This window comes from Mustela erminea, chromosome 13 (assembly GCF_009829155.1).
Source record: "Mustela erminea isolate mMusErm1 chromosome 13, mMusErm1.Pri, whole genome shotgun sequence".
Lineage (NCBI taxonomy): Eukaryota > Metazoa > Chordata > Mammalia > Carnivora > Mustelidae > Mustela > Mustela erminea.
Window position 1 is genome coordinate 76887465 of NC_045626.1, and position 27088 is coordinate 76914552.

General features: G+C 51.7%; 1 protein-coding gene across 1 annotated transcript in view; it reads left to right on the top strand.

Annotated features, from left to right (window-relative positions):
- GCN1 (GCN1 activator of EIF2AK4) overlaps nt 1–20969 on the top strand; it is a 59016-nt gene extending 38047 nt beyond the window's left edge. The window contains exons 38-58 of the mRNA XM_032309066.1: nt 2125–2345; nt 3580–3648; nt 3854–3992; nt 4082–4278; nt 4479–4621; nt 5639–5756; nt 5868–6083; nt 7799–7963; nt 9231–9392; nt 9674–9766; nt 9985–10128; nt 10224–10493; nt 10741–10854; nt 11277–11507; nt 13927–14120; nt 14261–14375; nt 16350–16446; nt 16798–16946; nt 17463–17570; nt 19445–19663; nt 20288–20969. Coding sequence (XP_032164957.1) covers nt 2125–2345; nt 3580–3648; nt 3854–3992; nt 4082–4278; nt 4479–4621; nt 5639–5756; nt 5868–6083; nt 7799–7963; nt 9231–9392; nt 9674–9766; nt 9985–10128; nt 10224–10493; nt 10741–10854; nt 11277–11507; nt 13927–14120; nt 14261–14375; nt 16350–16446; nt 16798–16946; nt 17463–17570; nt 19445–19663; nt 20288–20413 — 3290 coding nt within the window. The 3' untranslated portion in view covers nt 20414–20969. The remainder of the gene's footprint in view (nt 1–2124; nt 2346–3579; nt 3649–3853; nt 3993–4081; nt 4279–4478; nt 4622–5638; nt 5757–5867; nt 6084–7798; nt 7964–9230; nt 9393–9673; nt 9767–9984; nt 10129–10223; nt 10494–10740; nt 10855–11276; nt 11508–13926; nt 14121–14260; nt 14376–16349; nt 16447–16797; nt 16947–17462; nt 17571–19444; nt 19664–20287) is intronic.
- Nucleotides 20970–27088: the final 6119 nt, after the last annotated feature.

Genomic DNA, 27088 nt, shown 5'->3' on the forward strand with positions numbered 1-27088 from the left:
CCCATCCCTGGACACTGCGGGGAACGTGCATGGAACAAAGACTTTTGCCCCTGAGGACAGATATATTCACGTTGAAATATCTAAATTCTGGAAAGCACTTTTTCTAGGATAATTAGCGGGAAGTAGTTTGGAAGCAGTCAGTTTTGCCAATGGTTTGAGCAGTCCTCATTGACTGCAGAGAGAGGGAAACTGAGTCAGAAGCAGACTGACTCTGAGAGAGCCCTGTGCTCTAAGCTGAGCCCCAAGGTCAACAGAATTGAATGACACTCTGGCCCACATCAGCGTCATACATTCTTTGGGAACTTCCTGTTCTGTCTCATTCCAGAAGATGCGATAGAGGGAAAGCTTAGGGAACGGTTATCCCGCTTGATTGTGCTCTTTAGTGTGGTTCTTGATGGAGTGATGGCAGGAGGTTGATTTCTAGAAACAAAACTGAGCAGCCACGCCACCCAACATGTCACTTGTTAAATGTTAAGCTTTGTTGTGGAACATAGGTACTTGTTCAGTGTTGTGCAGCCAGAGTGTTACAAGACTTTTTTTTCATTCAGAAAACAATGTTTCTTATTTGTGTATTTTTGTTTTTCAAGGGGAGAGCAGTTATCCTTGGGTTTTATTGTTTTTCACAGTGTCTAGCAGCCCTGGGGATTCCTAGGGCTGGGAGCATTCTCAGTCTCTATCAGATGAAGGGAGGTGCTTTTGTTTTTGGGAATCCAGCGTGGGTGGGTCTTTTTTTTTTTTTTTTTTAATTGAGATTTGATTTGCATAATGTTAAAATCACTTAAAAATTTATATAATTAAGTATTTTTTGGGCTATTTTTTGTATATTCACAAAATTACATAAACATCACTGTCTAGTTCCAGGACATTTCCCCCCCACCCGTTAGCATTCGCTCTTCATTTCCTTTCCTACCTTTGGGCCTTGACAGACACTACTCTGCTTCTGTTTCTTTGGGCTTGCCTGTTGGGGAGGGATCATTTGCGGCTAGCTTCATGCTCTCAAGGTTCATACTGTAGCTTGGGTCAGTGTGCTCTGTTTCTTTTTATGGCCCAATAATCCATCGTATGGCTAGACTACATTTTGTTTGCCAGGTCATCTGTTGATGAACATTTGGGCTGTTCCTGCATACTGGTTGTTGAGAATAATGCTACTATGCACATTTGTGTACAAGGTGGTTTTCTTTGTAGGCGTGTTCAGGTGTCCTGGTTAGATCCCTGGGAAAGGAAATTGCTGGGTCATGGTATGGTAACTGTCTTTCTGAGGCACTGCTAGACTGTTTGCCAAAGTAGCTGGGTCATTTGGCATTCTCAGCAGCAGTGTGAGAGTTCCCGCTGCTGACACTGTTTCTGTCTTTTTGGTTACAGCCCCTCCCGTGGGTGTGAAGTGGCATCTCCTTGTCGTTTTGGTTTGCATTTCCCTAATGACTAACGATGTTTAAAGTCTTCATGGGCTTATTGGCCATTTGCACATCTTTGGAGAACTGTCAAAATCTTCTGTCCCATTTTTTTTACTGGGGTTATTAGTTGTTTTTTTTTTTTTTTTTTTTGGTTTGCTTTTTGTTTCGATTTTAAATTGTTGAGCAGCATGGATCTTTCGAGTGGCTGAACTCCCTGGGCTTGTGGAAGAGAGAAGCCAGGTGTTTCTCTTGGCAGTCCTCTTGCTGGGCTGAAGGAGCTGACGCGGACAGCTTGCTCTGTTGGGCCTGAACTGCTTGGAGCATGGTGTGCCTCATTACCGGCTCAGTGGCCTTTGGCGTCTCACGGCAGTTGTTTTGCAAAACCACCCTGGGCTATCGCTTCAATAAGGAGGCAGACAGGGCCCAAGCAGTGCTCCCATGGACGCTCAGCCCTGCGGCTGCCCCTCAGTGCCCATGGAAGGTCGCCCCCTGTTGTCCTGCCAGGTCAGGCTGTGCTGTGCAGAGGGGTGATGGCTGCCACCTTCTTCATTGCGGATCAACGATTGCTCTTCGCAAGCAGCTGGTTTCCATAGCCGGTGACTTGTGGGCTCCGAGGAGAGTCTCCCTGGACTCCCTTTTCTTGTGTCCCTTGGTAGTTCTAAGGGGACCCAGAGGCTTTACCATGCCTGAGACTCATGTGAACTAGCCTTTTTCTTATTTGGACACGCAGCCATTGCCCCAGTCCTGCTGGATGCCCTGACGGATCCCTCCAGGAAGACCCAGAAGTGCTTGCAGACCCTGCTGGATACCAAGTTTGTCCACTTCATTGATGCTCCGTCCCTGGCCCTCATCATGCCCATTGTTCAGAGAGCCTTCCAGGACCGTTCCACGGACACGCGGAAGATGGCAGCCCAGATTATTGGCAACATGTACTCCCTGACAGACCAGAAGGTAGCAGCCCAACTGAGGCTGGTGTAGGACAGACCAGTAGATCCTGGTTTAGGGCATAGAGTCCTGCGCACAGTAGACACAGGATGGCTGTGGGCTTTTGATCCCTGCTTATGTTTAGGGGAAGAAGACCAGTTTGGGGTGGAGGGTAGAGACCTAAGCTTTCCGGGCATCTGGCAGAGCACAGTGGTTCAAATTCCTATTAGCTCGGCCCCCTGATGAGGCCCTGCCTGGGCCCCCTCACAGACTGAGGGGAGGAAAGGCTCCGCCTTGCCCTGTCTTGGTAATGTGGCTGCTGTTTTGACTGCTTGTAGTTCTCTTGTCACAAGCATTTGCTTCTGTAAGCCTACAAATTAGAGGAAATTAGCCTTGTTTGGGAGATTTACTTGGTTTGTTTACGTACTCCCCGGGGCTTGCATGTGCGAGCTCATGGTCTCCTACAGCCATGCTTTGCTTGCTGAAGCTCTGGGCGTAAGAGATAGAGCAGGCAAATCATGTCGATCCTCGAGAATTTAGGAAATGGGACAATTGGTGGAACAGCTAATCTTACCCACCGTCCTCCAACATTAAAACAGTTAATTATCGCTAATGGTTTTTTTTGCATTTATGAAATTATATTTCTGAACATCAGCTTATTTTTAAGTTACAGTGAGCTGTTCACAAAACTGGTGTTTAATAGTTCTTTCATATTTCAACAAGTTTATATACCATAACTTATATAATCCTGTTATCGGTCTTGTACTGTCCAAGGTTTTCTGCTATTTTAAATGATGTTGCAGTGAACATAAGGCTTTTTCTATATTTAAAACTGTGTCTTAAAGCCGAATGCTATCCCAAGAGACATAATAAACCTTTTAGAGGGAAGAATGGGAAGATGATGATATTGTTCTGAAAGGAAATAACCAGAAATAATTTCCTAGATTCCAGAGGCTGGACAGGCCTTGGTCCTGGGACAAGGGCAAGGGGAGGAAGAGCATTGAACTCTAGCATTGAACAGTTCTTTCGACCTGTTGAGGGTGGGCCTCCAGGCCCTTGTAGGTTTCCCAGCAGTCACCTACGGTCTCCAGGGAGCCAGTCATGGGGGTTCCTGGCCAGGTGCCCTTCCCTGTTGGCTCTGTGAGCAGCCCTGCTGAGCTCTCCTTGTCAGCAGAATGGTGAGGTCAGGGTCCATGGCAGAACCAGTCCGGAGGAAGCAGGAGCTGGGCCTCCACCCAAGTCACCTTTTGTGTTGTTGCAGGACTTGGCTCCTTACCTGCCAAGCGTGACGCCTGGCCTGAAAGCCTCTCTTCTGGACCCTGTACCTGAGGTGAGCCTGGGAGGAGAAAGGGGGCAGGAACTCATTATTTTAGTACATGCTTCAGAAGATTGGTTCCTGAGAATTCCTTGTAAGATGCTTTTGCGTCTGTCCAGGAGAGGAAAGGAGACCCTAGGGTCCTCTCCCTGCTCCCGCATGAGCACCTAGTTTTGAGATCCTGCCACTCTTCCCATCCTGGCTCTCGGTTCCCTGACAGGTGCGAACAGTGTCTGCAAAGGCTCTAGGGGCCATGGTGAAGGGCATGGGGGAGTCGTGCTTTGAGGACTTGCTGCCGTGGCTGATGGAGACACTGACCTATGAGCAGAGCTCCGTGGATCGCTCAGGGGCTGCGCAAGGTGAGGACCCAGCAGGCCCAGGGACCAGACCAGGAATGCTGTCTGGGGGCCTTCTGATCCAGGGGGTTCATTCTATCCTTTTGTTGCAGGGTTGGCCGAGGTCATGGCTGGCTTGGGGGTGGAGAAGTTGGAGAAGCTGATGCCAGAAATCGTGGCTACAGCCAGCAAAGTGGACATTGCACCCCACGTCCGAGACGGCTATATTATGATGTTCAACTACCTGCCCATCACCTTCGGGGACAAGTTCACTCCTTATGTGGGGCCCATCATCCCCTGTGTCCTCAAAGTAAGCACCAGATACCAGGCTGAGGGTAGCATTAGGGAGTGGGGGAGGGGAGGATGCACGTGCTGTCTTTGGAGGCAGGGCTCTCTGCCAGCGGGGACTGGGTGGCAAGAATCCTCATCCTGTTGTTTAGGGGGTCCCATTTCCTTTGGGTCTGGTACCTTGGGGCCAGCACTCCTGGGTGACCCAGCCTCTGTGCGCAGGCTCTCGCTGATGAGAACGAGTTTGTGCGTGACACTGCCCTGCGTGCGGGCCAGCGGGTCATCTCCATGTATGCCGAGACAGCCATTGCCCTGCTGCTGCCCCAGCTGGAGCAAGGCCTCTTCGATGATCTCTGGAGAATAAGGTGAGAACTTGGGTGGAAAGACCCAGTGGCTTTGAGTTTGGGGAACTCTGAGAAATGAGAAGTAGAATGCGGCCAAGAAGTCTCTCAATGCTCTTAACCTTTACGTAGCAGTGTCTGTCCTGATTCTCTTGAAAAGTTTGCTTTATGTAGTCCTTCAGTTTATATTAGAATTTTAAACATGAGTGCTTTTTAATATGGAAATTTGACTTCTGGGCATTGATTCCAAGGACAAATTTGGTCAAGCACTTAAAAAGACATGTCAAGGATGTTTGTTGCAGTGTGTGTCATCATTTAAAAAATTGGAAATTGATTTTTAAAAAAGCCAGCCTGTCCCTGTGGTGAGGTTTTATTCAGCTATTACAGAAAATGGCGTGAGGGGACTACATTAGCTGACACAGAAAATGCCTCACCCAGTGCTGATGGAATGATGCCGGCCGGCTTCCCACATCGGGTGGGAGTGCTTGTGTGCCTGTTGATGGCCGTGTGTGCGGAGTGTCACCAGAGTATCAGGGAGGCTGCCTTGGTCTTGGGAGTTGGGCTGATTATTTACTCTCACTTTCTTTGTGTTTTTCTGTGTTTTTTGAATCTTTGTTTTTTGATTTTTGCAGTCGTTAAAAATAAGAAACCTGAAATCATTTGAAGAGAAATAAACTTTGTCCTTCTAGGCCTCTCTTTATGTGTCCAGTTCTGATGGTTAGCAGTCTTGGTGTCCTGTTAATGCCTCTTTACTCTCCCTCTTCTTCCTTACTTATAGAAATGTTCATAAATGGTTTTTTTTAAAATGCTGATTTTTCCCATTACTAAAATAATGCATGTTCATTAATAGGAAACTTGAGAGCAAGGTAACAGGGGGCAGTGTGAAGAAATGAAGATCGCCTGTACCTTTACTCATTCCACAGTAACCACCGTGAATATCTCGGGTACACTTCCTTCCAGCGTCTTTCGTGCCCAGTGCTTGCTTGGGCCCCAAGACCGCCCCTTGCAGCTTTGCGACTCTGTTTTTGGCATCCTCCTCAGGTTCAGCTCTGTTCAGCTGCTTGGGGATCTCCTGTTCCACATCTCCGGGGTCACTGGGAAGATGACCACAGAAACTGCCTCCGAAGATGATAACTTTGGAACTGCGCAGTCCAATAAGGTGCGTGCCTTGAGTTGGTTTCCCGTCCTTGCTGCTGGGAGGCATGTGCCCCGGCACTCGTGCTGTGGAGGCTTCACCACCCCGTGTTCTCCCTTCTTTCCCCTGCTGCAGGCTATCATCACTGCCCTGGGCGTAGACCGGCGGAACCGAGTGTTGGCAGGGCTGTACATGGGCCGCTCAGACACCCAGCTGGTTGTGCGGCAGGCATCTTTGCATGTCTGGAAGATTGTGGTCTCTAATACCCCCCGCACCTTGCGTGAGATCCTGCCCACTCTCTTTGGGCTGCTGCTGGGTTTCTTGGCCAGCACGTGCGCAGATAAGAGAACTGTGAGTTTCTGGACCTTGCTTCTGACCCAGCATCAGAGGCTGGGATGCGTAGGGCCCCCTGTCTAAGAGGAGAATATTTATTTATTTACATAGTCATTCAGTGGTTATCCTTAGAAAGAAAACAGTCAGATATTTTGCCTGCAAGGTGGATTTATTCAGGAATAGCAGAAAATTGCAGTCTGGGACACGTAAGCCGTGACAAAACTATAGGCAACTGTGGGGAACAAAGGAGTGGAACATTCTTTTATAGAGGGAAGGGGGCCTTCAGGAGGGCTGTTGTAAACAAAAGGTCTGTTGGAGGTAACTGGGAGTTTGTAGGATAGTGGCTATTCAGTGACTGAGTTGTAATGGTCTGTCATTGGCTGGGCTGTTGCTGGGGCAGGAGAAAATCTATCTTCATCCTGCTGGGCCAGTAAAATATGTTTCTTCCTGTTCCGTCTGCAAGGTTCATCTTTTCCTCTGAGTCTGCAGTTGATGAAGAGTGGTAGGGTGTGGGAGTGCCCTGTTCTGGCCTCCTGTATATATGTTTGTTTTTTGTTTTTTGTGGGTTTTTTTTTGGTTAAGTTTTATTTATTTATTTGAGAGAGAGTGCACACACACAAGCGCATGGGGGTGTGTGAAGGAGAGGGAGAGAGAAACTTTAGCAGACTTTGCATTCAGTGTGGAGCTAGCTGGGGGTTCCATCTCACAACCCTGAGATCAGCACCTGAACCAAAACCAAGAGTCAGTTGCCTAACAGACTGCACCACCTTGACACCCCTCCTGACTCCATTCTAAAGGAGGTTTTCTTTTATTTTCCCACAACAAAGATTTATTACCATCTACTATGTGCTAAGTAGGGCCTAAAACCTGGGGATATAATGGGGAGGAAAGGCAGCCTTACACTCATCCTCGTGAGCTAGAGGAGATGGGTGTTTTTCAGATCATCCATAACACAGATGTAAATGCAGCTGTACTAAATGCTGCATGGGCCCCGCAGATACAGGTAATGGGCCTTTGACCAGCTGGGAGGGGCAGTGGAAGCTGCTCAGAAGAAATGATGCTTGAGGTCAGAAGATGGGTCAGCACTAACGGGACGAGGTAGTGATGAAAGCCTATTCCACACTAGGGAAAGAGGGCTTTAGATGCATGGGCAGGATGAAGCCAGCAGTAGAGGCTGGGCGGGGGCTGCTGGGTCTGCAAGGCCAGGCGGTTCCATGGTTGGGATGATGGGCCCAGCCCGGACTCATGATTGCTTCTGCCAGCCCCCTTTGGCCCACTTCCAGTTCCCATCCCTGGCAAGCATACTGCATATTTGGCTCTAAAGAAGGGTTTGCATGAGGCCTCAGGGAAGGTGGTTTTTTTTCCTTAAAAGCATTTGTGCCCATTTCAGCTCCCTTTGGGCAACAGTGCCCGGTTAAGTGACTTCTAGGCTCTGGTTATCAATTCAGGGAAACTGGCTCCTGTCCAGGCATCCTATCCTGAGTTTCCTGTTCATATATAAGGTGCTAGCTCTTGCTTTAGATTGCCTAGGTGTGTATGACACAAAGAAGTAATTGTATTTTTGTGTGTTTTACAAGCCCCGGGGCGGCTCTTAAGGGCTAAGAGCATTTGGAGAAGTTCAGTCAGTGACTTGGATCAAGTGCAGGAGTTTCTAGGACCCTCACTCTGGAGCTGCCTTCTGGGTACCCTGGGGTTTGCCCACACTGATGTCCTGGCTTCATCTCTGCTGACAGATTGCAGCAAGGACATTGGGCGACCTCGTCCGGAAGTTAGGGGAGAAAATCCTGCCCGAGATCATCCCCATCCTGGAGGAAGGCCTGAGGTCTCAGAAGAGTGACGAGAGGCAGGGCGTGTGCATTGGGCTGAGCGAGATCATGAAGTCCACCAGCCGGGACGCTGTGAGTGTTTTCTAAGGGCCCCAGAAGTGACCTGACGTGCAGGGCTGGGGACAGATTAGGGGAGAAGCTAGGGACACTTCATCCTTGGGGACATGCTGCAGGCCTCACTCTGGAGGGTGTTGCTGGCAGCAGGGCTGGACTGGAGTTTCCTTGTCGGTTTCCCAGGCTAAGAATGAAGCAACATGGAGGCCTTGCGTGGCCTGTGGAAATTGGAGATGATCTTTTTCTCACTGCTCCTGAGGCCACTCCTGATTAATCCCTTTTGTGTCACTGCTAAAGTTCAATTAAAATGTATAGTGTCCTTGGCAAGGAAGGGAGCCTGTGCACACACGCTTGTGCTGGGGCTGTAGGAGCGGGAAGGCTGCCCGCACTCTTATGAGGAGTGGAGCAGATGAGTGTAAGTACCCAGTGGGCGGAAGTGCGTCATTTCCAGCAGTGATACTGTCCCACAGCAGCCACGTTCAGGGGGCTGGCGATCCTTGCCCTGAACTTACTTTCTGAAGGTGATCCTTGGAACACCCCTGGGAAATGATGGAGCTGGCGTAGGGCTCTCAGTTGGCATAAAAGCCAGGAAGTGGATGACTGGTCAAAATTGTAAGCACATGGCCAGTTGCTTAGCCTGAGTGAGTATCCTCCTCTGAGTTCCTGGTGACTTCCCCCGTATCAGTGTGTTATCAGTATAAGTATTACATTTGGGGGTTTATGTTTGCTTTTGGCAAAAAATACAAAAGTCCCCAACTAGAGCTGTGATTCACGGAATAGTTACTGAGTTCCCCCAAAGGCTGAGACCTTGCTGCCAGTGGCCCTGATTCATAGTGGGCTTTGCCTCCGGTGGGCAGGGGGAGGACTAGTTCCAAAGGGAGCAGAGCTGTCATTAGCCCCGAGGTAACCCCTAAGATGTCACCGAGGAACGAGTGTTTTGAGTCATGAAACACTTGGAGATTTCCAAGAGGATGAGTGGAGGGAATTGGGGGAGAGGGGTCACGTCGTGCAGAGCCTTGCTGTGGGAAGGAGCTCCTATGGTAGATGGAGAGTATCTGGAGAACTCACCTAAAAAATGAGGCTCCTCAGTTGTAGGCTGCATATCCTCTCTGCTGTTTGATACTTGCTCATTTTCACAGAGTCGCTAAGTTAAAAGTCAAGCCAAGGGGGTTTGGTGGTGGTGGCCTGGCTGGGCCGAGGGTCCTCGTCCACCCCCCCACTTCGCTGGCTTCCGCCCCTTCGCTGCTTCTGCTGCCTCAGATACACGGCGCGGGTGCTGTTGCAGGTGCTGTACTTCTCCGAGTCCCTTGTACCCACGGCGAGGAAGGCTCTGTGTGACCCGCTGGAGGAGGTCAGAGAGGCCGCAGCCAAGACCTTTGAGCAGCTGCACTCCACCATTGGCCATCAGGCTCTGGAGGACATTCTCCCGTTTTTACTGAAGCAGCTGGTGAGCGGATCTGCCACACACCTACCAGTTGGGCTTTTACTGTCTTTGTGGAAGCAAAACGCGGGGGGTCATTCTGCCAAAGCAGCCGCAGTTTGGGCCCCCGAGGGAGTGGGTGTGGCAGGCTCAGATTTGGCTCTGTGCTTCTCCGACAGTCAGTAAGTGTGGGTGCACTGGGAGGGGAGGGAGGAAAGTGGTGAAGCAGGTTGGTGGAGGTTGGTCTAGACAGCTGAGGTGGGGCCGGGAGCCAGCTGCTCAGCGTTGCCCCCGATGCCCTCCTGCAGGATGATGAGGAAGTGTCAGAATTTGCCCTGGATGGTCTGAAGCAGGTTATGGCCATCAAGAGTCGTGTGGTGCTCCCTTACCTCGTGCCCAAGGTAAATTCCGCCTGTGGCCAGGCCCCTCTGGCCCAGGAACCTCAGCCACGTGATCATTCCTCAGCCTGCTCTGGAGACCTTTTCCGAGCTCGGAAGCTGGGGGAGGCTGGTGGTGGGAGCAGGGGGCCCCAGAGCAGACACTGTGCTTGGAACAGCAGCGATAGGATCTCCCGGAGCCTGGCGCAGTGGTCACTGAACTGACGTTCATCGTTCCGCAGCTGACGACTCCACCTGTCAACACCCGCGTGCTGGCTTTCCTTTCGTCTGTGGCCGGCGATGCCTTGACCCGTCACCTTGGAGTGATCCTCCCGGCGGTCATGTTGGCCCTGAAGGAGAAGCTTGGGACTCCGGACGAGCAGCTGGTGAGCGGCACGTTGACCCCTGGCAGCCTTCTTCCAGCCATCCTGGCCTGCCCCAGAGGAGCTGTGCTCAGCCTGGGCGTCCCCTGTGGTTTCAGGAGATGGCCAACTGTCAGGCCGTGATCCTCTCCGTAGAGGATGACACTGGGCACCGGATCATCATTGAGGATCTGCTGGAAGCCACCCGAAGCCCCGAGGTGGGCATGAGGCAGGCCGCTGCCATCATCCTCAACATTTACTGTTCGCGCTCGAAGGCTGACTACACCAGCCACCTGCGGAGCCTGGTCTCCGGCCTGATCCGCCTCTTCAACGACTCCAGTCCGGTGGTTCTGGAGGAGAGCTGGGATGCCCTGAATGCCATCACCAAGGTGAGGGGGCTGCAGACTGCAGAGCCGGCTTTTGAGTATAGACCAGTCCAGACGCCCGGAAGACTAGACCCTTAAAATAGCCCACGACGTACCTGTTAGGCAGCCGCAGCGTTGGCCATGTGTGGCCAGACTTTCTTACACTCCCACCCACGCCCCTCGCCCTGCGGTGTTATTCTGAAGCTGTCTTGGGAGGGCTGTACTTAGAGCCCTGACATCCTCTCTGCTCTTTCCTGGCTTCCCACAGAAGAAACTTGATGCTGGCAACCAGCTGGCACTAATTGAAGAACTGCACAAAGAAATCCGCCTCATAGGGAATGAGAGCAAAGGGGAGCATGTGCCAGGCTTCTGCCTCCCGAAGAAGGTGAGCCAGGGCCCCGTGTGGCGGGCTGCAGGCATGTGGCCTTCCTCTGCCTGCCCCCTTGATGCTGGGTGCTGTTCGACCCCTTCCCAGAAGCGTGTTTCTTCCCCATGGTGGCCGTAGGAGGGTGGCGTCCGTGCCGCCTTCAGTTTAAACTGGGGAGGCCACCTCAGTCAGAGCACATGAGTCACAGAGGTGACAGCACGTGTACCTGTGTGTGATGGGTGTGCCAGAGCTCTGCTCTTCTCATCACTGCCTAGTCAGGGCCATTCCCCAGCCCCTCTCATGCTGGGACTGTGGCACCTGAACCAAGTCTCTCATGGAGTCGCAGAGAGGATGGCTAACAGGAGGGGCATGCTTTGCACAGAAGACACCTGAGCCCAGTGACTTTGAGATTTGACTCTCACATGCACTTCTCTTGTCAGGGGGTAACCTCCATCCTTCCAGTGTTGCGGGAGGGTGTCCTGACCGGCAGCCCGGAACAGAAAGAGGAAGCAGCTAAAGCTTTAGGTTTGGTGATCCGCCTGACCTCAGCTGACGCCCTGAGGCCCTCCGTGGTCAGCATCACTGGGCCTCTGATCCGCATCCTGGGGGACCGGTTCAGCTGGAACGTGAAGGCAGCCCTGCTCGAGACACTCAGCCTCTTGCTGGCCAAGGTGAGCCACTGATGAGTTCATCTCTCAGTCCCTTTGGGTCTTAGAGAACAGATCTGTCTGCCAGTTGGTGTCTTGTGGCCGCAAGGTGACAGCTCATGACGGAGGAACAGCGTGGCAGAGGGTGTTGAGACGCTGGGTACTAGACTAACTGTACACACTGGTCAATTCCAGGTCCACCACTTGGTAATTGTGTGGCCGGAATGACCCTGGGAGAGTCCAGGAACCTCCTCACCTGTCTCCTTACCTGTGATCTGGGAGTGCTGCCACTGCCTGCTACGTGCAGTGCTGCACAGTGTGGGGCCTGGAGGACCAGCCACTGGGCTTGCTGCCTGTCAGCTTTTGAGTGCTGTGCACTAGTGCTCCTTGCTGTTTTTTGAAGAACTGTTGGTTCAAAGGAAAAAATCCAGGGCTGCGTAAATACGATTACACATTGTTTAAATATGCTTCTGTTCTCTGTTGCTGCCTCATAAAGAGGGTTGCGGAGGGTCTGATGAGGAACGAGAGGGAAGTTTGGCACAGTTGGAATAACTTCAGTCTCTGGCAAAAGTATAAGAAGCAAAGAGCCAACATATTAACCGTTTCTGATAGTTCATGGGGCAATTATTAAGCCCTTTAGATGTAAAAAAATTAGAAACAGAGCCAAGAGTTGTTGTTATAAAAATGGATTTTTAAAAAATTTTTATTTTTATTTATTTAATTTTAAAGATTTTATTTATTTATTTGACAGAGAGGGAGATCACAAGTAGGCAGAGAGGAGGCAGGCAGAGCGGGGGGTGGGGGGAGCAGGCTCCCTGCTGAGCAGAGAGCCTAATGCAGGGCTCGACCCTAGGACCCTAAGACCATGACCTGAGCCGAAGGCAGAGGCTTAACCCAGTGAGCCACCCAGGTGCCCCGGAATTTTTTTTTTTTTTAATTCTTACTTGAGGTTTGGAAAAAGCAAGCTTAAAATTTGTAGTTTTCTCTCCCCCCACGCCTTTTGAGGGGAAGGTGTGGGGAGCAACTTTCCAGATAAAACATGACATTGTGAGCATTAGCCTTACTCTATAGAAGATGGGTCTTTTTTAAAAAATTAAGTATCATTTTCACCTGTGTTCTGTGCTTTTTTTTTTTAAGATTTTTTTTATTTAAGAGAGAGAGCACACTCAATAAGCAGGGGGAGGGGCAGAGGGAATCTCAAGCAGGCTCCGTGGTCATTACGGAGCCTTGATGCAGGGCTTGATCCCATGGCCTGAGTCGAAATCACCATCGGATGCTTAACCAACTGAGCCACCCAGGCACCCCTGTGCTGTTCTCTTCTGTGGTGTTTTATAACTCTGTGTACAAATGGAGCCCTTTCCTCACAGACTTTGTCCCTCAGGCCATGAGTCGATGTCATCCATGGCCAGATGGTTCCTACCTCTGATTTACTGGCTTCACTCCATAGTGTGCCTCCCAGCAGCCCACAGCCCACAACCCCAGTATTTGCATACCTCCAAACAGCTGCTTTGATTTTCCCGTTTAACAATAAGTAAATCTTCAGTCTTGGGAGGGGTGACTTTCTGAGATCATTTGTTTCATAAGATTGTCCTGGGGGCTCCATGTCCGTGCTCTGCCCGTGTATCGACTGCTAAGAAGACGGCACCTGCCCTTCTATACGTAGTTCATTGCCTCGTCTTAGCACTGGAATAGGACAGCCATCATCCTGTCCTGCTCTTTCTTTCCTTTTTTTTTTTTTTTTTAAGATTATTTATTTATTTGAGAGTGAGCAAGTAAGAGAGAGCATGAACAGGGGGAGGGGCAAAGGGAGAGGGACAAGCAGATTCCTCCCTGAGTGGGGAGCCTGATGCAGGGCTCAATCCCAGGACCCCGAGATCATGACCTGAGCCGAAGGTAGACACTTAATGGACTGAGCCACTCGGGTGCCCCTCTTTTATTTTTTAAGATTTATTTATTTTAAAGAGAGATGGGGCGAGGGTTAGAGGGAGAGAGTCCCAAGCAGACTCCGTGCCAGGTGCAGACCTGATGCAGGGTTCAGTCTCATGACCCATGAGATCACAGCCTGAGCTGAAACCCGTCACTTAACCGACTGAGCTGCCCAGGCGCCCCGGCCCCACTCTCTCATGTATTCGCAGGTGGAGGTTTCAGGTTACTTGTCTATGCGGACTAGTCTCCCTTTAAGCCAACCAGTGGCTCCCTTGGAGGAGGTGGTGGCCGTGCTGGTGGTCCTCTTCCTCTTCCTCCCAGTTCAGTGAAAGATGCTGAAAATGGGACTGAACAGAACCTGTTTGTGCTGGCTCTCCTGTCTTTTGGAACGTCTGTTCCCAGCCTGCGTGTGGGAGCTGGTTCCACCCATGGTGGTCTATGATTGCTTTGTGCCTGTAGCGCGTGGTGGCCTTGGCCTCCAGCGCAGCTGTGCTTCTTGCGTGGGTCTCTCAAACAGGTTGGGATTGCCCTGAAGCCCTTCCTGCCCCAGCTGCAGACCACGTTTACCAAAGCCCTACAGGACTCCAACCGGGGGGTACGCCTGAAGGCTGCTGACGCGCTGGGGAAGCTCATCTCCATCCACATCAAGGTGGACCCCCTCTTCACCGAGCTGCTGAATGGAATCCGTGTCATGGAAGACCCGGGAGTCAGGTGAGGGGCTGCTGGGGCAGTGCTTGGCCGTGAGGAGGCCCGGCAGCTGTCAAAGCCTCCCCGGGCCGGACTGGGCGTATGTGGGCGGGAGCAGTGGTGAAGGAGAGCCAGGGTTTAAGTTGGGTGCATTGGTTCTGTAGGGACACCATGCTGCAGGCCCTGAGGTTTGTGATTCAGGGAGCAGGGGCCAAAGTGGATGTGGCCATTCGGAAGAACATTGTCTCGCTCCTGCTGAGCATGCTGGGACACGACGAGGTATGGCTGCGGGTGGGTGGCGGGGCTGGTGGGCTCAGCTGGTTCCCCTTCTCTTTGCTTTGGTTGGCGTCTCTGGTTTGTGTTAGAAGAACTAGGTATAGCTGCCAATTGCTCAGTGGTAATAATCATTCCCGACGGGCCCATCACTCTGTATGGTTTCCCAGGCATTCAGTTGTGAAGGAGATGGGGCGGGTGGTGTTGGTGTCGGCTCTGATTCACAGATAAGGAAGGTAAGCTTTTCACAGTAAGGAAAGGTAGGACCTCTCATTAACTTGCTGTCTAATCTTCAACGAGCTACTTTCCATCTTTGCCCCTCGTTTCCCCATGTGTCAAATGAAGAGGTTCATTTATTGGTTCAGGAAATTCATTTATTGGTTCAGGGTCTTCACGCAGAGGTGAAGCAGGTATGGTCACGGCCCTTAAGGAATTTGGCTTTTAGGGTCCGGGACAGGCTGGGAGGTGTTAGCCCTGTCGGAGAGGGTGAGACTCACCTGGGGCCGCACCCTAGTGAGGGGTGGAGCCAGAGCCAGAATCCAAGCCCTCTGACCTCTGCGCTGTCTCGTTCCATCGCGCAGCCCTCCCTTCCCCAGTCTGAAAGCGGGTGTTAAGTACTCATTTGCTGCCCAGCGCTGAGGCAGGTCCGGTAGCGAGTTGGGTCTGTGGGTAAGAATTCTCTCTTTCTTCTTTGAGGCAGTGGTGGGCCCTCTGCTGTGCAGCCTAATTTACATTTGTGAGGCTAATCTCTGGAGTGAGGCCTTTGGTTCACATGTTTTCATTGTGTGCCCACGTGGGGCCAGCCCTTGTCCCCGCTGGGCTTACCACTGCTCTGGAAGTCTGGCCCTATCCCCAGCTGCTGCTCTCTGACTAGAGCCCCCGCCTTCTCTCGGGGTGCAGATGGGAGACTGTTCCTTCCTTTGGTCACAGTCTGTCAGGATTTTTACAGGGCCATGCCCAGTGTAAGCAAAAGTTAGTATTTAGGCCAATTTGCATTTCACCACAGTGGAGCTTAAAATAGATCCTGTTGGAGAGAGTGGGCGTCAGAGAGAGCCAGCTTTAGTCTTGCTTGGCACCTGGGCTTCTGCTTGGAGCTCAGAGGCCCAAACTGTGGTCATACCATTCTCCTCCTTCTCAGAGCTTCCCCTGGATCAGCGGGGGCCACCCAGGGTGCCAGCCTGGCATTGGCCTCTCAGCAGGCCCTTAGCCCTGATTGGCTGGTTGGTTGGTTTTGGGGGAGGCACATCAGGTTGGCACTTATTAATAACATAGCACATAACTGAAAATCCGCTCCCTCACTCTCTCGTAGGTTGCTGGCTAGGGAGCAGCAAGGAGCAGGCCGCATCTGGCTCTGATTTTGACAGAAAATGCTCGGCTTTCACTTACCTTCCTCGGGTTGATTAGTGGCTTCATTCTGACTTCCTAGGACAAACCCAAATAATAGAGGTGGCTCTAGGGCACCAGCATAGTAGAGAGGTAGCAGGGTGTCGCTCTGGACACAAGATGACATACAGGGTTGGCAGGGGAGGAGTGCTGTGGGGAAAGGAGCTCAGACAGGGTCTCTGGGCCTGCCGCCCCCTCTGGGCCCCTCCCTGCCTCCCAGGGCTGTTGAGACTACTTGAGAGAACACACGGAAAACATTCCGACTTTCTAAGAAGAAAGGTGCTACGTAAACACGGTTATTATTGCTATTATGCTGGTGGTTACCATATGCACACACACTGGAGTTTTCTAAAATTGAGCGGAGTGCTGGGCGTGTGGCGGTTCACTCCACGCCCAGTGGCGGCTGCCAGGAATGGCGGTCCCGCCCTGGCGGCAGGAGCGCGAGTGCCTGCAGTGAGGACGGGGTTTAGAGCTCCCGAGTCGCCTTGTTCTGCCACCTCCCCTGCCCTCCATCCTGGGCAGAGTGGCTGGCCCCACTGACCTGGGAGCTGGTGGTGTGGCTGTCGCTGCCTTTCACTCACTTCTGTGCCCCGTCAGGACAATACGCGCATCTCCTCGGCTGGCTGCCTGGGTGAGCTTTGTGCCTTTCTGACTGAAGAGGAGCTCAACGCTGTTCTTCAGCAGTGCTTGCTGGGTAGGTCTCCTCTGCACCGGGGACCTCCTGCAGGGCCCGTCTCCACCCCACCCCACCCCTGCCGCCGAAGGGCCTTCTGGCAGCTAGCCTCTCCTGAGGAATTGAGCTCTTGAAGCAAACTGGAGTTTCCAGTGGTGCTGTAACGTCTTGTGTCTCTGCTCAGAGAACACAGCCGCGAGTCCAAAGCAGCTTGAGAGAGACCTCTCCTTAACTTGCCACATTGGGCAGGGAGGCCGGGTGCAGTGTGGACTGGGATTTCCTCCAGGCCCAGGTGGGGGAGGCCTGGGGGCTTCACGGGTGGTAGGGGCACACTGTAAAGTGCAGGTCGATCAGTTGTGTCCTTCCACTCAGCGGACGTGTCCGGCATTGACTGGATGGTTCGGCACGGGCGGAGCCTGGCGCTGTCCGTGGCTGTGAATGTGGCTCCCGGCAGACTCTGTGCGGGCAGGTATAGCGGTGAAGTTCAGGACATGATCCTCAGCAATGCCATGGCAGACAGGGTAAGGCTTAGGGGCAACCAGACCCATCCTCCTCCTCCTCCTCTCGCCTAAATTCCACTGCTGTAGCCTTGTTGATGTAGCAGGGGGGGTGGGGTTGGGGGGATGGCTCAACCCCAGACTGGACGGTGAGAGGCCTGGGTTTGAATTTTGACTTTGTCAGTAACTTTCTGTACCCTTGGGCCACCACTTGATCTCCTTGGGCCTTAGTTCCATCACCTGTAAACAATGAGGAGTTTGGGTGGGAGCATCTAGAGGTTCCTTCTAGGTCAGAAGGTCTCTGAACCCCACTCCTGGAAAGCTGTGATACAGGCTTTGTCGGCCTCCTAGCCAGAGCAGCCTGTCTGAAAGAGAGCTGTCAAAGAGTCTTGGATGTGAAGTTGTATGTGGGGCGGCCGGGGGAAGCTTGTGTGAGGGGCTGGGGTCCTGGAGATTCCTGGGGATGGGACAGAGCCTGTCTCTACTGTTCTGAGGAAAGGGCAGGATGCCACCCCAGCCACCTCTCTCCTCTCCCCACAGATCCCCATTGCGGTGAGTGGGGTTCGGGGCATGGGCTTCCTGATGAAACATCACATCGAGACGGGAGGAGCACAGTTGCCCGCCAAACTGTCCAGCCTGTTCATTAAGGTGAGTGGGGGCAGCCTGTGAGAAGGACCCATGACCAGAGAACCCTGGAAGTATATGCTGTCAGGCTGGCTCTGTCTGGGAGATCTCTGAACCCGTGGGAATGGAACACAGAGGGGTTCTGTGTGCTTTTTTCTCTGGAAGAGTGCCTGACTTCCTGTCAGATTTTCAGGTAGACCTGTGACCCCAAATCAAGTTAAGAACCACTATTTTTATATATTTTTAAAAACATTTCTTTGTTTTAATTTTGTCCTTTCTCAGACATGTGCTGTGGTGTCACATCATGATTTAATTTGCATTTGTCTATGGGTAATGATGTAGAACAAATGTTTTTTTTAGATTTCATTTATTTTTAGAGAGAGTATGCATGTGAGTGGAGGGGCAGAGGGGGAAGGAGAGAATCTCAGACCAACTCCACACTGAGTGCAGAGTCTGATGTGTGGCTCGATCTCATGAACCTGAGATCATCACCTCAGCTGAAGCCAAGAGTGGGATTCTTAACCGACTGAGCCACCCAGACGCTCCTATAGAAAATTTTTATGTGCTTATTAGCCAGCCCTACATTCACTTGGTGGAGTGTTTATTGACATCGTTTGCCATTCTTAAAATTGTATTCTTTTTTTTTCTGATATTTAAGTGTTGACAGGTATGTATTCTGCACATAAGACCTTTAAGAACCACTCTCTTAGGCGTTTTTTTCTAGGCATCTGGATTTAGTTTTTCCTGTCCTATCCCCAGGAATTTAGTTCTTTTTTCCTTTATTTTTAAAGATCTTATTTATTTATTTATTTATTTGACAGAGAGAAAACACAAGCAGGGGGAGCATCAGACAAAGGGAGAAGCAGGCTTCTCATTGAGCAAACAGCACGATGTAGGGCACGATCCCAGGACCCTGGGACCATGATCCCAGCCAAAGGCAGACACTTAATGACTGAGCCACCCAGATGCCCCTAGGCATCTGGATTTAGTAAACTTTGGGATGGACCTGGGTTCAAATCATAGTAGATCTTTTCTTCCCTGCTTCCTTTTTGCTGGCATGGCTCTTAGCATGGTTATCATGGTGGCTGCAAGAGCCGGACAGTGGGCCCTTGCCACCCATGTCCTAAAGCGTGCTTCTCAAACATGAACGTACAGACAAGTCAGACCCAGAATTTATATTCGAAGAGGTGGGGCCAAGTGTGAGGCTCTGCCTTTGTAACCAGCTCTCGGGTGATGTCAGGGCTGCTGGTGTGTGGCCCTTGATTGAGTGATGAGGTTCTTGCAGAGCCGGGAGCCCCGCTGCAAGTTCTCAGGGCCCCCATTAGATTGAGCCTGTGTGATGCCCTCACCTTGCACACGGCTCTTCCTCAGTGTTGACTTAGGATCCTCCATGTGCCCGGCTGGGCCAGACCCTCCAGGCGTGGAATTGCATGCGGCAAACAAGATCTGTGGAGTTGAGATGCACAGAAAGCCTGTGGGGATGGGGAGGGCCCTAATTTAGGGAGGGTTGTCAGCAGAGACCTTTGAGGGCAGACACCTGAGCTGAGGCCTGAAGGAGGAGAAGGAGCCATCCATGCAAGGACCAGGGGCAGGCATGGCCCAGGCAGTGGGACCAGCCAGTGTGGAGGCCCCAGGGTAGGAAGGGGCAGGAATGTCTGAGGAAATGAAAGCCCATGTGGGCCAGGAGTAGTGACCAAAAGGGAGAGTGGCACGAGACGACGTGAGGGGCAGAGATGTCACAGCCTGTCTGTCACCCACCCACGAGGGGAAAGGCAGACCTCAGAATGGAGCACTGGGGTCAGTTTCCCGATGAAGAGGGAGTGTCAGGGTAGAAATAGGGGCTTCCTTGAGAAACAGACTGGATGTGCCTGACTAAAAGCGCTTGGTCCTCTTCACAGTGTCTGCAGAACCCATCCAGTGACATCAGGCTGGTGGCCGAGAAGATGATCTGGTGGGCAAACAAGGACCCGCTGCCTCCCCTGGACCCCCAGGCCATCAAACCCATCCTGAAGGCTCTACTGGACAACACTAAGGATAAAAACACCGTCGTGAGGGCCTACAGCGACCAGGCGATCGTCAACCTCCTGAAGATGCGGCAGGGTGAAGAGCTGTTCCAGGTGGGCACCTGTGGCTGCTATTCAGCGGGCGACTGTCCTTCTGGGCGGCATCCCCGAGGATCAGGCTCTGCTCTGCTACTCCCTATGCTGACTGTGAGGGGCAGATTGTGGTCAGGTGACCGGTCTGGTGCCTAAAAACAGTCCTCTGTTCCTGTGGCGTTCAGGTTTCTTTTGGCAACAGAGCCCTTTCTCCAAATAGAGTGTCACATGGCACCCAAACTATGAAGCCAGTCCCAGGGGGGCTGCCTGGTGAAGCCCAGAGCCCCCCTCACACATTCCTCCACCCCTAGGCACCTTTTTTTTTTTTTTTAATTTTTAATTTTTTATGTACTCTCTACACCCGACATGGGGCTTGAACTCATAACCCCAAGATCAAGAGTCGCATGCTCCACCGAACAAGCACGGCTCCCTGTGACATAGAGTGTCACATGGCCCCCAGCCCCAGAAACCCTCCCTGCTCTGCCCCACCCCTACTCAGCACATGACTTCGGGGATCCGTTGGACTCCCTTTATTTTGTCAGATTCCGCCACATCTAGTTCTGAGGTTAACACTGTTTTTGCATGGGCTTGGAGAAAACTGCAGTCCAGTTTTCTGACGTCTCCTCCTTTCCATCCTCCCCACAGGCCCTCTCCAAGATCCTGGATGTGGCCAGCTTGGAGGTGCTGAATGAGTGCAACCGCCGGTCCCTGAAGAAGCTGGCCAGCCAGGCCGACTCCACAGAGCAGGTGGACGACACCATCCTGACCTGATCCGCCGGTATCCCGGGCCGGGCTCCACCTCTTTGTTCAATGTTTTCATTTTTGAAAATACGTTTGTTCCGATGGGGAGCTTAGGAGATGGCGTTCCCAGAAAGTATTTTAATATTTCAAAAGACCACAGCCAAAGCCTTAAATCAAACCCACACACAACTGAAAATTGCCTCCTCCATCTCTCACCTTTTTCTTTGGAGAAGAGACGGAAAAGCACATGTGTGAGCCTCACCAGGTGACAGCCACGAGTGGACCATCCAGCTGAGCATGGCTGGGTCTGGAACAGGTGGGGCCAGACCTCCGGTTCCTCTCCCCCTGCACTTGAGCTCTGCTTCGGGAGCCCGTGCTACCAGCCTCTGCCTAGATCCTGAGTGGGACACGGCCCCTGGAGGTCGGCCTGGGGTTCTGTGTCTTGGTGTGGCTTTGCAGTGTTGTGCAACCTGTCGGGGGAATGGGACACAGCGCCCTCACAGTTCACAAGTCGGGGAGGGGTACTGGCTCAAATGCGGGTTGTTTGAAGGAGGAATGTTTAATAAAGGCTTTGATTTAATCTTGATATAAGCAGATTTAAAAAAAAATCTCCAAGCAGTTGTCTAACAGAAAGCTTCGTGCATCAGGAGTCAGGCAAGGCTTGCAGCCTTTCTCAGGAGCATCGGCAGCGCTTTGGCTTCTGGGCATTTCTCCCATTCTGGCAGGTCCTGCAGAAGTCTGCACGCTTCTCTGTCCAGAGGTCGGGTCTTGGGAGGTGCGCAGCCAGGCCCGTGATCTCCCCGAGTATGGAAAATGCAGGGGTCAAATTAGCCACTTGCCAGCTCTTTCCTAATTCGGAAAGGTGGGCAGCTTCTGGCAGGCTGGTTTTAAAGAGAAGCCCGTCCCCTCTGTGGCGGAAGGATGAACCACATTCCTGGAGTCAGAGGACTTGCAAGAGGAAAGCAAAGCTGCAGCTCAGCATCTGCCTCCTTTATGAATGACTTCCTTCCTCCTGGTTCTTAGAAGGCTCGTGATCCACATGTCCTGTCTGATGGAGCACACCCCTCTGGGCCCAGTGACGCAAGTTTTTCTGGGCTGTTTCCGTGATCACAATACGGAATAAAGCTCTACTGAAATGACTGGCCAGAGCTGTAAAAGGAAGGAAGATTAAATGTGGTGGTAGCGAACTCATCTTGTAGAGGGTCTAAAATGGACCAAAACAATCAAGGCACGGCGTTTTAATGCAGCAGAGGTAGAAAGTAGCCCCGTGACTCAGCACTTCTGATGAGTAAGACAAGGTGACCTCTGAGATACTTCTGATGAAATCCTTGCTGTCTATGCCCGAACCTTCTATGTCACAGGACTTCCTATTTTCTTGTAGCAGGCACGGGCTCAGCTTGCTCAGTGTAACCATAGACTCCCAGGGCTGCAGGGGAGCTGGAGAGGTCGGCTGGGTCAGTCCCCAGAGCCACAGCCGCCAATGGGTGCAGCTTTCGGTAGCCATGGTAACTGTTCCCTGCTACTGGGATTCAGATGGTCATCAGCAGCCTCTCAGCTGCCTGGGGCAGATGTCTAGCAAGCTGTCTGCACATGCGGTCACCTCGGCCACTCAGCCATGGGGCGGCAGATGAAGTTTCTGTGTGAGGGGCCGTGGGCTGGGAAAGCGCGGTGAGCTCTGAGGTGCGGTCTTCAGTGTTTCCTCCGGGATCTTAGAACAGATGCTTCTGTCTGTCTCTGGCATTCAGCCCCCGGTGTGAAGTTGGGAGGGAAACCTGATGTACTGAGAGGTGGAAGACAGTCAGGAAGCAAGATCCAAAGGAAAAACACCAGGTCCTAGTTCCAGAAACTGGAGGAGGATGAGAGCTCTCCGTCCAGGACGGATGGATGGAGGCTGGTTCGTAGAGATGACTCAGAGGCTCCCGGAGCACGATGAAGTGCATTCCTTCAGGTCGCAGGGGGGTGTGGGCTCTTGGAAAGTGAGCCTCGAAGGGCGGAGCAGGCACAGACGACCCTGTCGGCAGTCCCAGAAACAGCAGCCCTGTGTGGATGCCCCAGAGGAAGTGGTGCTCCGCAGCGGAGAAGCAAAGCCGTTTGCCCCAGTGATCAGCGGAGCCGCTTCCCCTGGGGCAGGCCGTCCGTCCTCTTCGGGCCAATGTGTTCATCTGTCAAATGAAGGATTTGGGACGGAGCTCTGAGACGCTCTTGTTTTCAAAGTTCCAATAGTGATTATAACCAATGACATTTGGCATTTTCTTTCATCCTTTCCGCCTGTGAAGTAGGTTCTCTGTGGTTACTGTTTTCCAGAGGAGGGAATTTGGGAGAGTGTGTAGTCATTCGCCTGGGGTCATACGGCTCATCAATGGCAGTCTGTCCCCAGAGCACATACCCTTGGCTTTGCTCTTCCGTGCTGGCTAGTTAGGCCGGGCATTTTCCGTTCTTCACAGCCGGTGCCTCCAGCCCTTTCACTCCTTGTGCAGCACACTGCGTGGGTGTCTGAGCAGCTCTGGGGGACTGGCTGGGGCTCCGCGGATGCTACATGGGCTGATCTGTACCTCACCCCATTCACAGGACACTTTAAAAAGACAGTGACTCCCAGTGACGCTCCAGGGCGGAGACTGCTGTGCTCTGCATGCATCCCAAAGGCAGTGACAAAATATGCCCCTAGTTAACCCAGGGAAAACGAAACCGAGCCTCTCACCCCTTCTTCACCTAACTCTGGGAGCCTCTGGAATTCTGCGCATCAAGAGTATTTTAAAATGTGGGGGCAGGTGACATACTTCACGTCCCTTCTAGGAACGAAGCCTCCAGGGAAGTTCCCTTCAGCTCCCTGCTGTGATGCCCACTTGGGAGCCGGGGCAAGGGGCCTGCAGGACTGAGTCTTCTGTTTGCAGGGATTTCACGTCCTCATTTTACTGAGAGCAGCTTTGGAAACAAGATCAGTTGTTAGGAATGTTTTTCTAAGTAGGAGTCTGTATGGACGTGTTGTAAATTGCTTCAAGCCTTTCTAGATTAGAACAATAGGGAGAAACAGGAAAAGCCACACTGAAAGATCTAGGTCCTGAGAGGCTTTTAAGGAAACGCAGATGGCGCTTTCGCTCTGGGCCGTGCACTGCTGGGGAGCTGGCTGGACGCAGGGGCAGGCTGGAACCTTAACTTCACCGCTTGATGTCAAGCCAGATGACCCAAGCATGTTCCTTCCCCGGAGCCCATGAGTCCTTACCTGTAGAGGGACAGGATGCGGCATGAGGCCAGGCACCCGGGAGCTGCTTGCTTGGTGGATAATGAGCATTAAAATGAGCCATGTCAACGGGAAGGGCCTGAGCCAGAGGGACCATGAGCGCGACAGCGTGTCCCAAGTCCTGAGGTCTTCCTGCTGGGCCCAGAATCTGCAGATGCCTGGTTAACTTTTGGGGGTCTGAAGTGTAAAAAGCTCCAAACTTAAAATCAAATTCTTCCTGAGAAGTGATGATTACTATGTTTGGACCCATGACATGGCGTGAGACGTGTCCGCACCGGGCTGGGGGGCTTCCTGTGCCCGGGCAGGAAAACCCTTTGCCATCCTTGTCTGAGTGGTACCGGTGAAGCCCGAAGGGGCTGGTCCTTGTTTTAGGAGGACAGAAGTGGAGATACAGATGGAAAGGAGCATCTGTAAGTTCTTGTAGCCATTTGGCTTGTGGAACTGGGAAAAGTCTCTCTTGATCCTCTGGTCACCAGGCCCACGGGCCATTCCATAACAATTTGGGAAGATGAATTCAACAAGGGAAACTAGCCCAGTTGTTGGCATGCGGTTCTGTGGAGTGACTGACTGGGTTTCACTTTTCCTAAGACACAGAGCCCAGGCATTTCACTGGACTTTCCTAGCTGTCCTCCGGTTGTGTCAGGAGGGTCCCCCGCAGCCTGGCTGGCTGGAAGGGTGGTGTGGATACTGATGGAGCTCAGGAAACTGGAAAAACCAGTCCGAGGATTACCCCTTCAGTGGGTTTCTGTGTGACTCTCCTGTGTGTCCCCCGCATGGAATATGTCCGTCACCTTCTCTGAGACCAGTTTCTCTGGTCAAGATGGCATCAGCCCGGCGGAAGCCACGTTAGCTCCTTCTTACCATTCGTACTCTTACCTCATGGGAGGTGGGAGGCCAGGTGCAGCAGTATCTGGTCTAGCATTTCTCAAATATTGGCCTCAGGACCCTTTTACACTTTGAAAAATTACTGAGGACCCCAAAGACCTCTTGCTTCTACGTCTCTTACTGATACTACTGTAGACATCAAAACTGGTCAACTTGTATAAGCTGTGCTCTTTTAAAAATAATAAGCCCATTACATGTTGCCATAAGTAACCATAGTAAATAGAACTCAGTTTTCCAAAATGAAAGCCATTTTAGTGAGGAAAGCAGCATTCTTTTGCATTTTTTATGTCTCTTTAATGTCTGGATTTTCATGTCTGCTTCTGCAGTCAATCTGTTGCGTTCTATCAAGTAGTCTCTCTGGAAACCTCACTGTACACTTGTGAGCAGGCGAGTGTGGAAAAGGCAAGTAACATCTCAGTATTACAAAACTGTTTTCACGTTGCAGATCTTTGAAAGGGTCTTGGGGAGCCCTGGGCTTCCCAGGCCACACTTGGAAAACCACAGATCTAATCTAAAATTGGGGAGAGAAATCCTACCGAAGTGACTGGTTTGACCCCGTGTTCTGGTGATAGGCCCCAAACTCGGCCCACACCCCACGGAATGCAAACTTGAGAGAGTTCAACTGTATTATTTATTTTTTTTTTTTTTTTTTTTTTATTTTATTTTTTTTTTTTTAAAGATTTTATTTATTAATTTGACAGAGAGAAATCACAAGTAGACAGAGAGGCAGCCAGAGAGAGAGAGAGGGAAGCAGGCTCTCTGCTGAGCAGAGAGCCCGATGCGGGACTCGATCCCAGGACTCTGAGATCATGACCTGAGCTGAAGGCAGCGGCTTAACCCACTGAGCCACCCAGGCGCCCTCAACTGTATTATTTCTGATGTTCCTTCTATTTCGCCAGTTCTCCGTGTGGCTTCACTTGAATGCAACAGAGACATCAGTGCCTGCCGTGTCCAGAGAACACCAGGATGGTCCCTGCAAGCAGGGAACTTGATGCTTACTCGATTCTACCTGAGGGGCTACCTGAGGGCGGTTGTCAAGTCTCCCAGAACGGCACCAGACATGCAGGGGTGGGATCAAGGCCAGTTTGCAGTTCCATCAAAACTTTGTTTATTCCCTCCCTCTTGGACCAGTGTGTTAGAGGTGTCGCATCCTGACTCCTCATTCAAAGTCCCTGGTGTTCAGTTCCCCCTCCCATTCTCAATTCTGCTTTGCCACCTGCTTCTTCCTACTTAAATGATCGCAGCATGTCTGCCTCTCTCACTGCCTGTGTCAGCAACTTGATTCTACCGCTCACCAGTCTGAAATGTGGATTTCACAGCTCCCTCCAGGCCCCTGCTGCTCCCCTAGAGGGAGCACTGCTGGCTGTCATAGGCCTCAGGCTCGAGGTCCCCTCTCCTCGACCCTCCCAGCCTCCCCACTGGTGATACCACACTTCCCGACCCTTTGCCAGTTGAGCTCTAAAAGGGTGCCTGGGTGACTCAGTCAGTTAAATTTTCGCCTCCTGATTTTGGTTCAGGTCATGATCTTAGGGTGGCAGGTTCAAGTCCTGCATTGGGCTCCTTGCTCACCAGGGAGTCTGCTGGGGATTCTCTGGCCCTCTCTCTCTGCCCCCCAACCCCGGCACACGCTTTTTCTCTCTCTAAATTAATATATCTTTAAAAAAAAACAAAGTGCCCTTAGCTCATGTTCAACCCTTACTACCTGACCCTACTTGTATGATCCTGAAAAATACTTTACTTGGCCCCACTGTTCTCTTCACCACCAGTTTCACTTTTCATTCACTGCCCCAATTTTTTTAAAAAATATTTTATTTATTTATTTGACAGAGATCACAAGTAGGCAGAGAGGCAGGCAAAGAGAGGGGGTGGGGAAGTAGGCTCCCCGCTGAGCAGGGAGCCCGACATGGGGCTCAATCCCAGGACCCTGAGATCATGACCCGAGCTGAAGGCAGAGGCTTAACTCACTGAGCCACCCAGGTGCCCCTCACTGCCCAAATTCTTGAATAAGGAACACACCCCACTCTGCTGTCCCTGTCCGTTCTGGTGAACATCTGCATGCTGCTGTCCCTACTCTTCCCTTTAGACACATATTTTTAAAGTAGGCTCCATGCGGAGCATGGAGCCCAGCTCAGGCCTTGAACTCATGACCCCGAGATTAAGACCTGAACCAAGGTGAAGAGTCGGATGTTTAACCGACTGAGCCACCCAGCTGCCCCGATATCTGTTCTGTGCCAGAATGTCAGCTCTGTGAAAGTAGAGATTAACAATTTTTATTTACTGCTAATGCTTCCCATCTGTCACCACCTGGTACATGGGAAATCCTCAAATGTGAAGGAATGACTTGTCCTTCCCTACTGTACTTAAGCTCTAAGCTCCATGAGGATGGGCTTTGTCTGGCTCACGTTAGGTCTTCAGTGCCTGGCACCCAGCAGGCGTGTGAGTATTTTTTGTATTCGCAAATGAACCCAGTTGCCAGGTAAATTCTGTGACTGTGTTTTTGCAATACTGCTTTCTCCAGTGGATGTGGTTTGCATATTGTCCTTTGCATCTGTCCTCTCCTGCTGTTACCCTCACACCTGGCT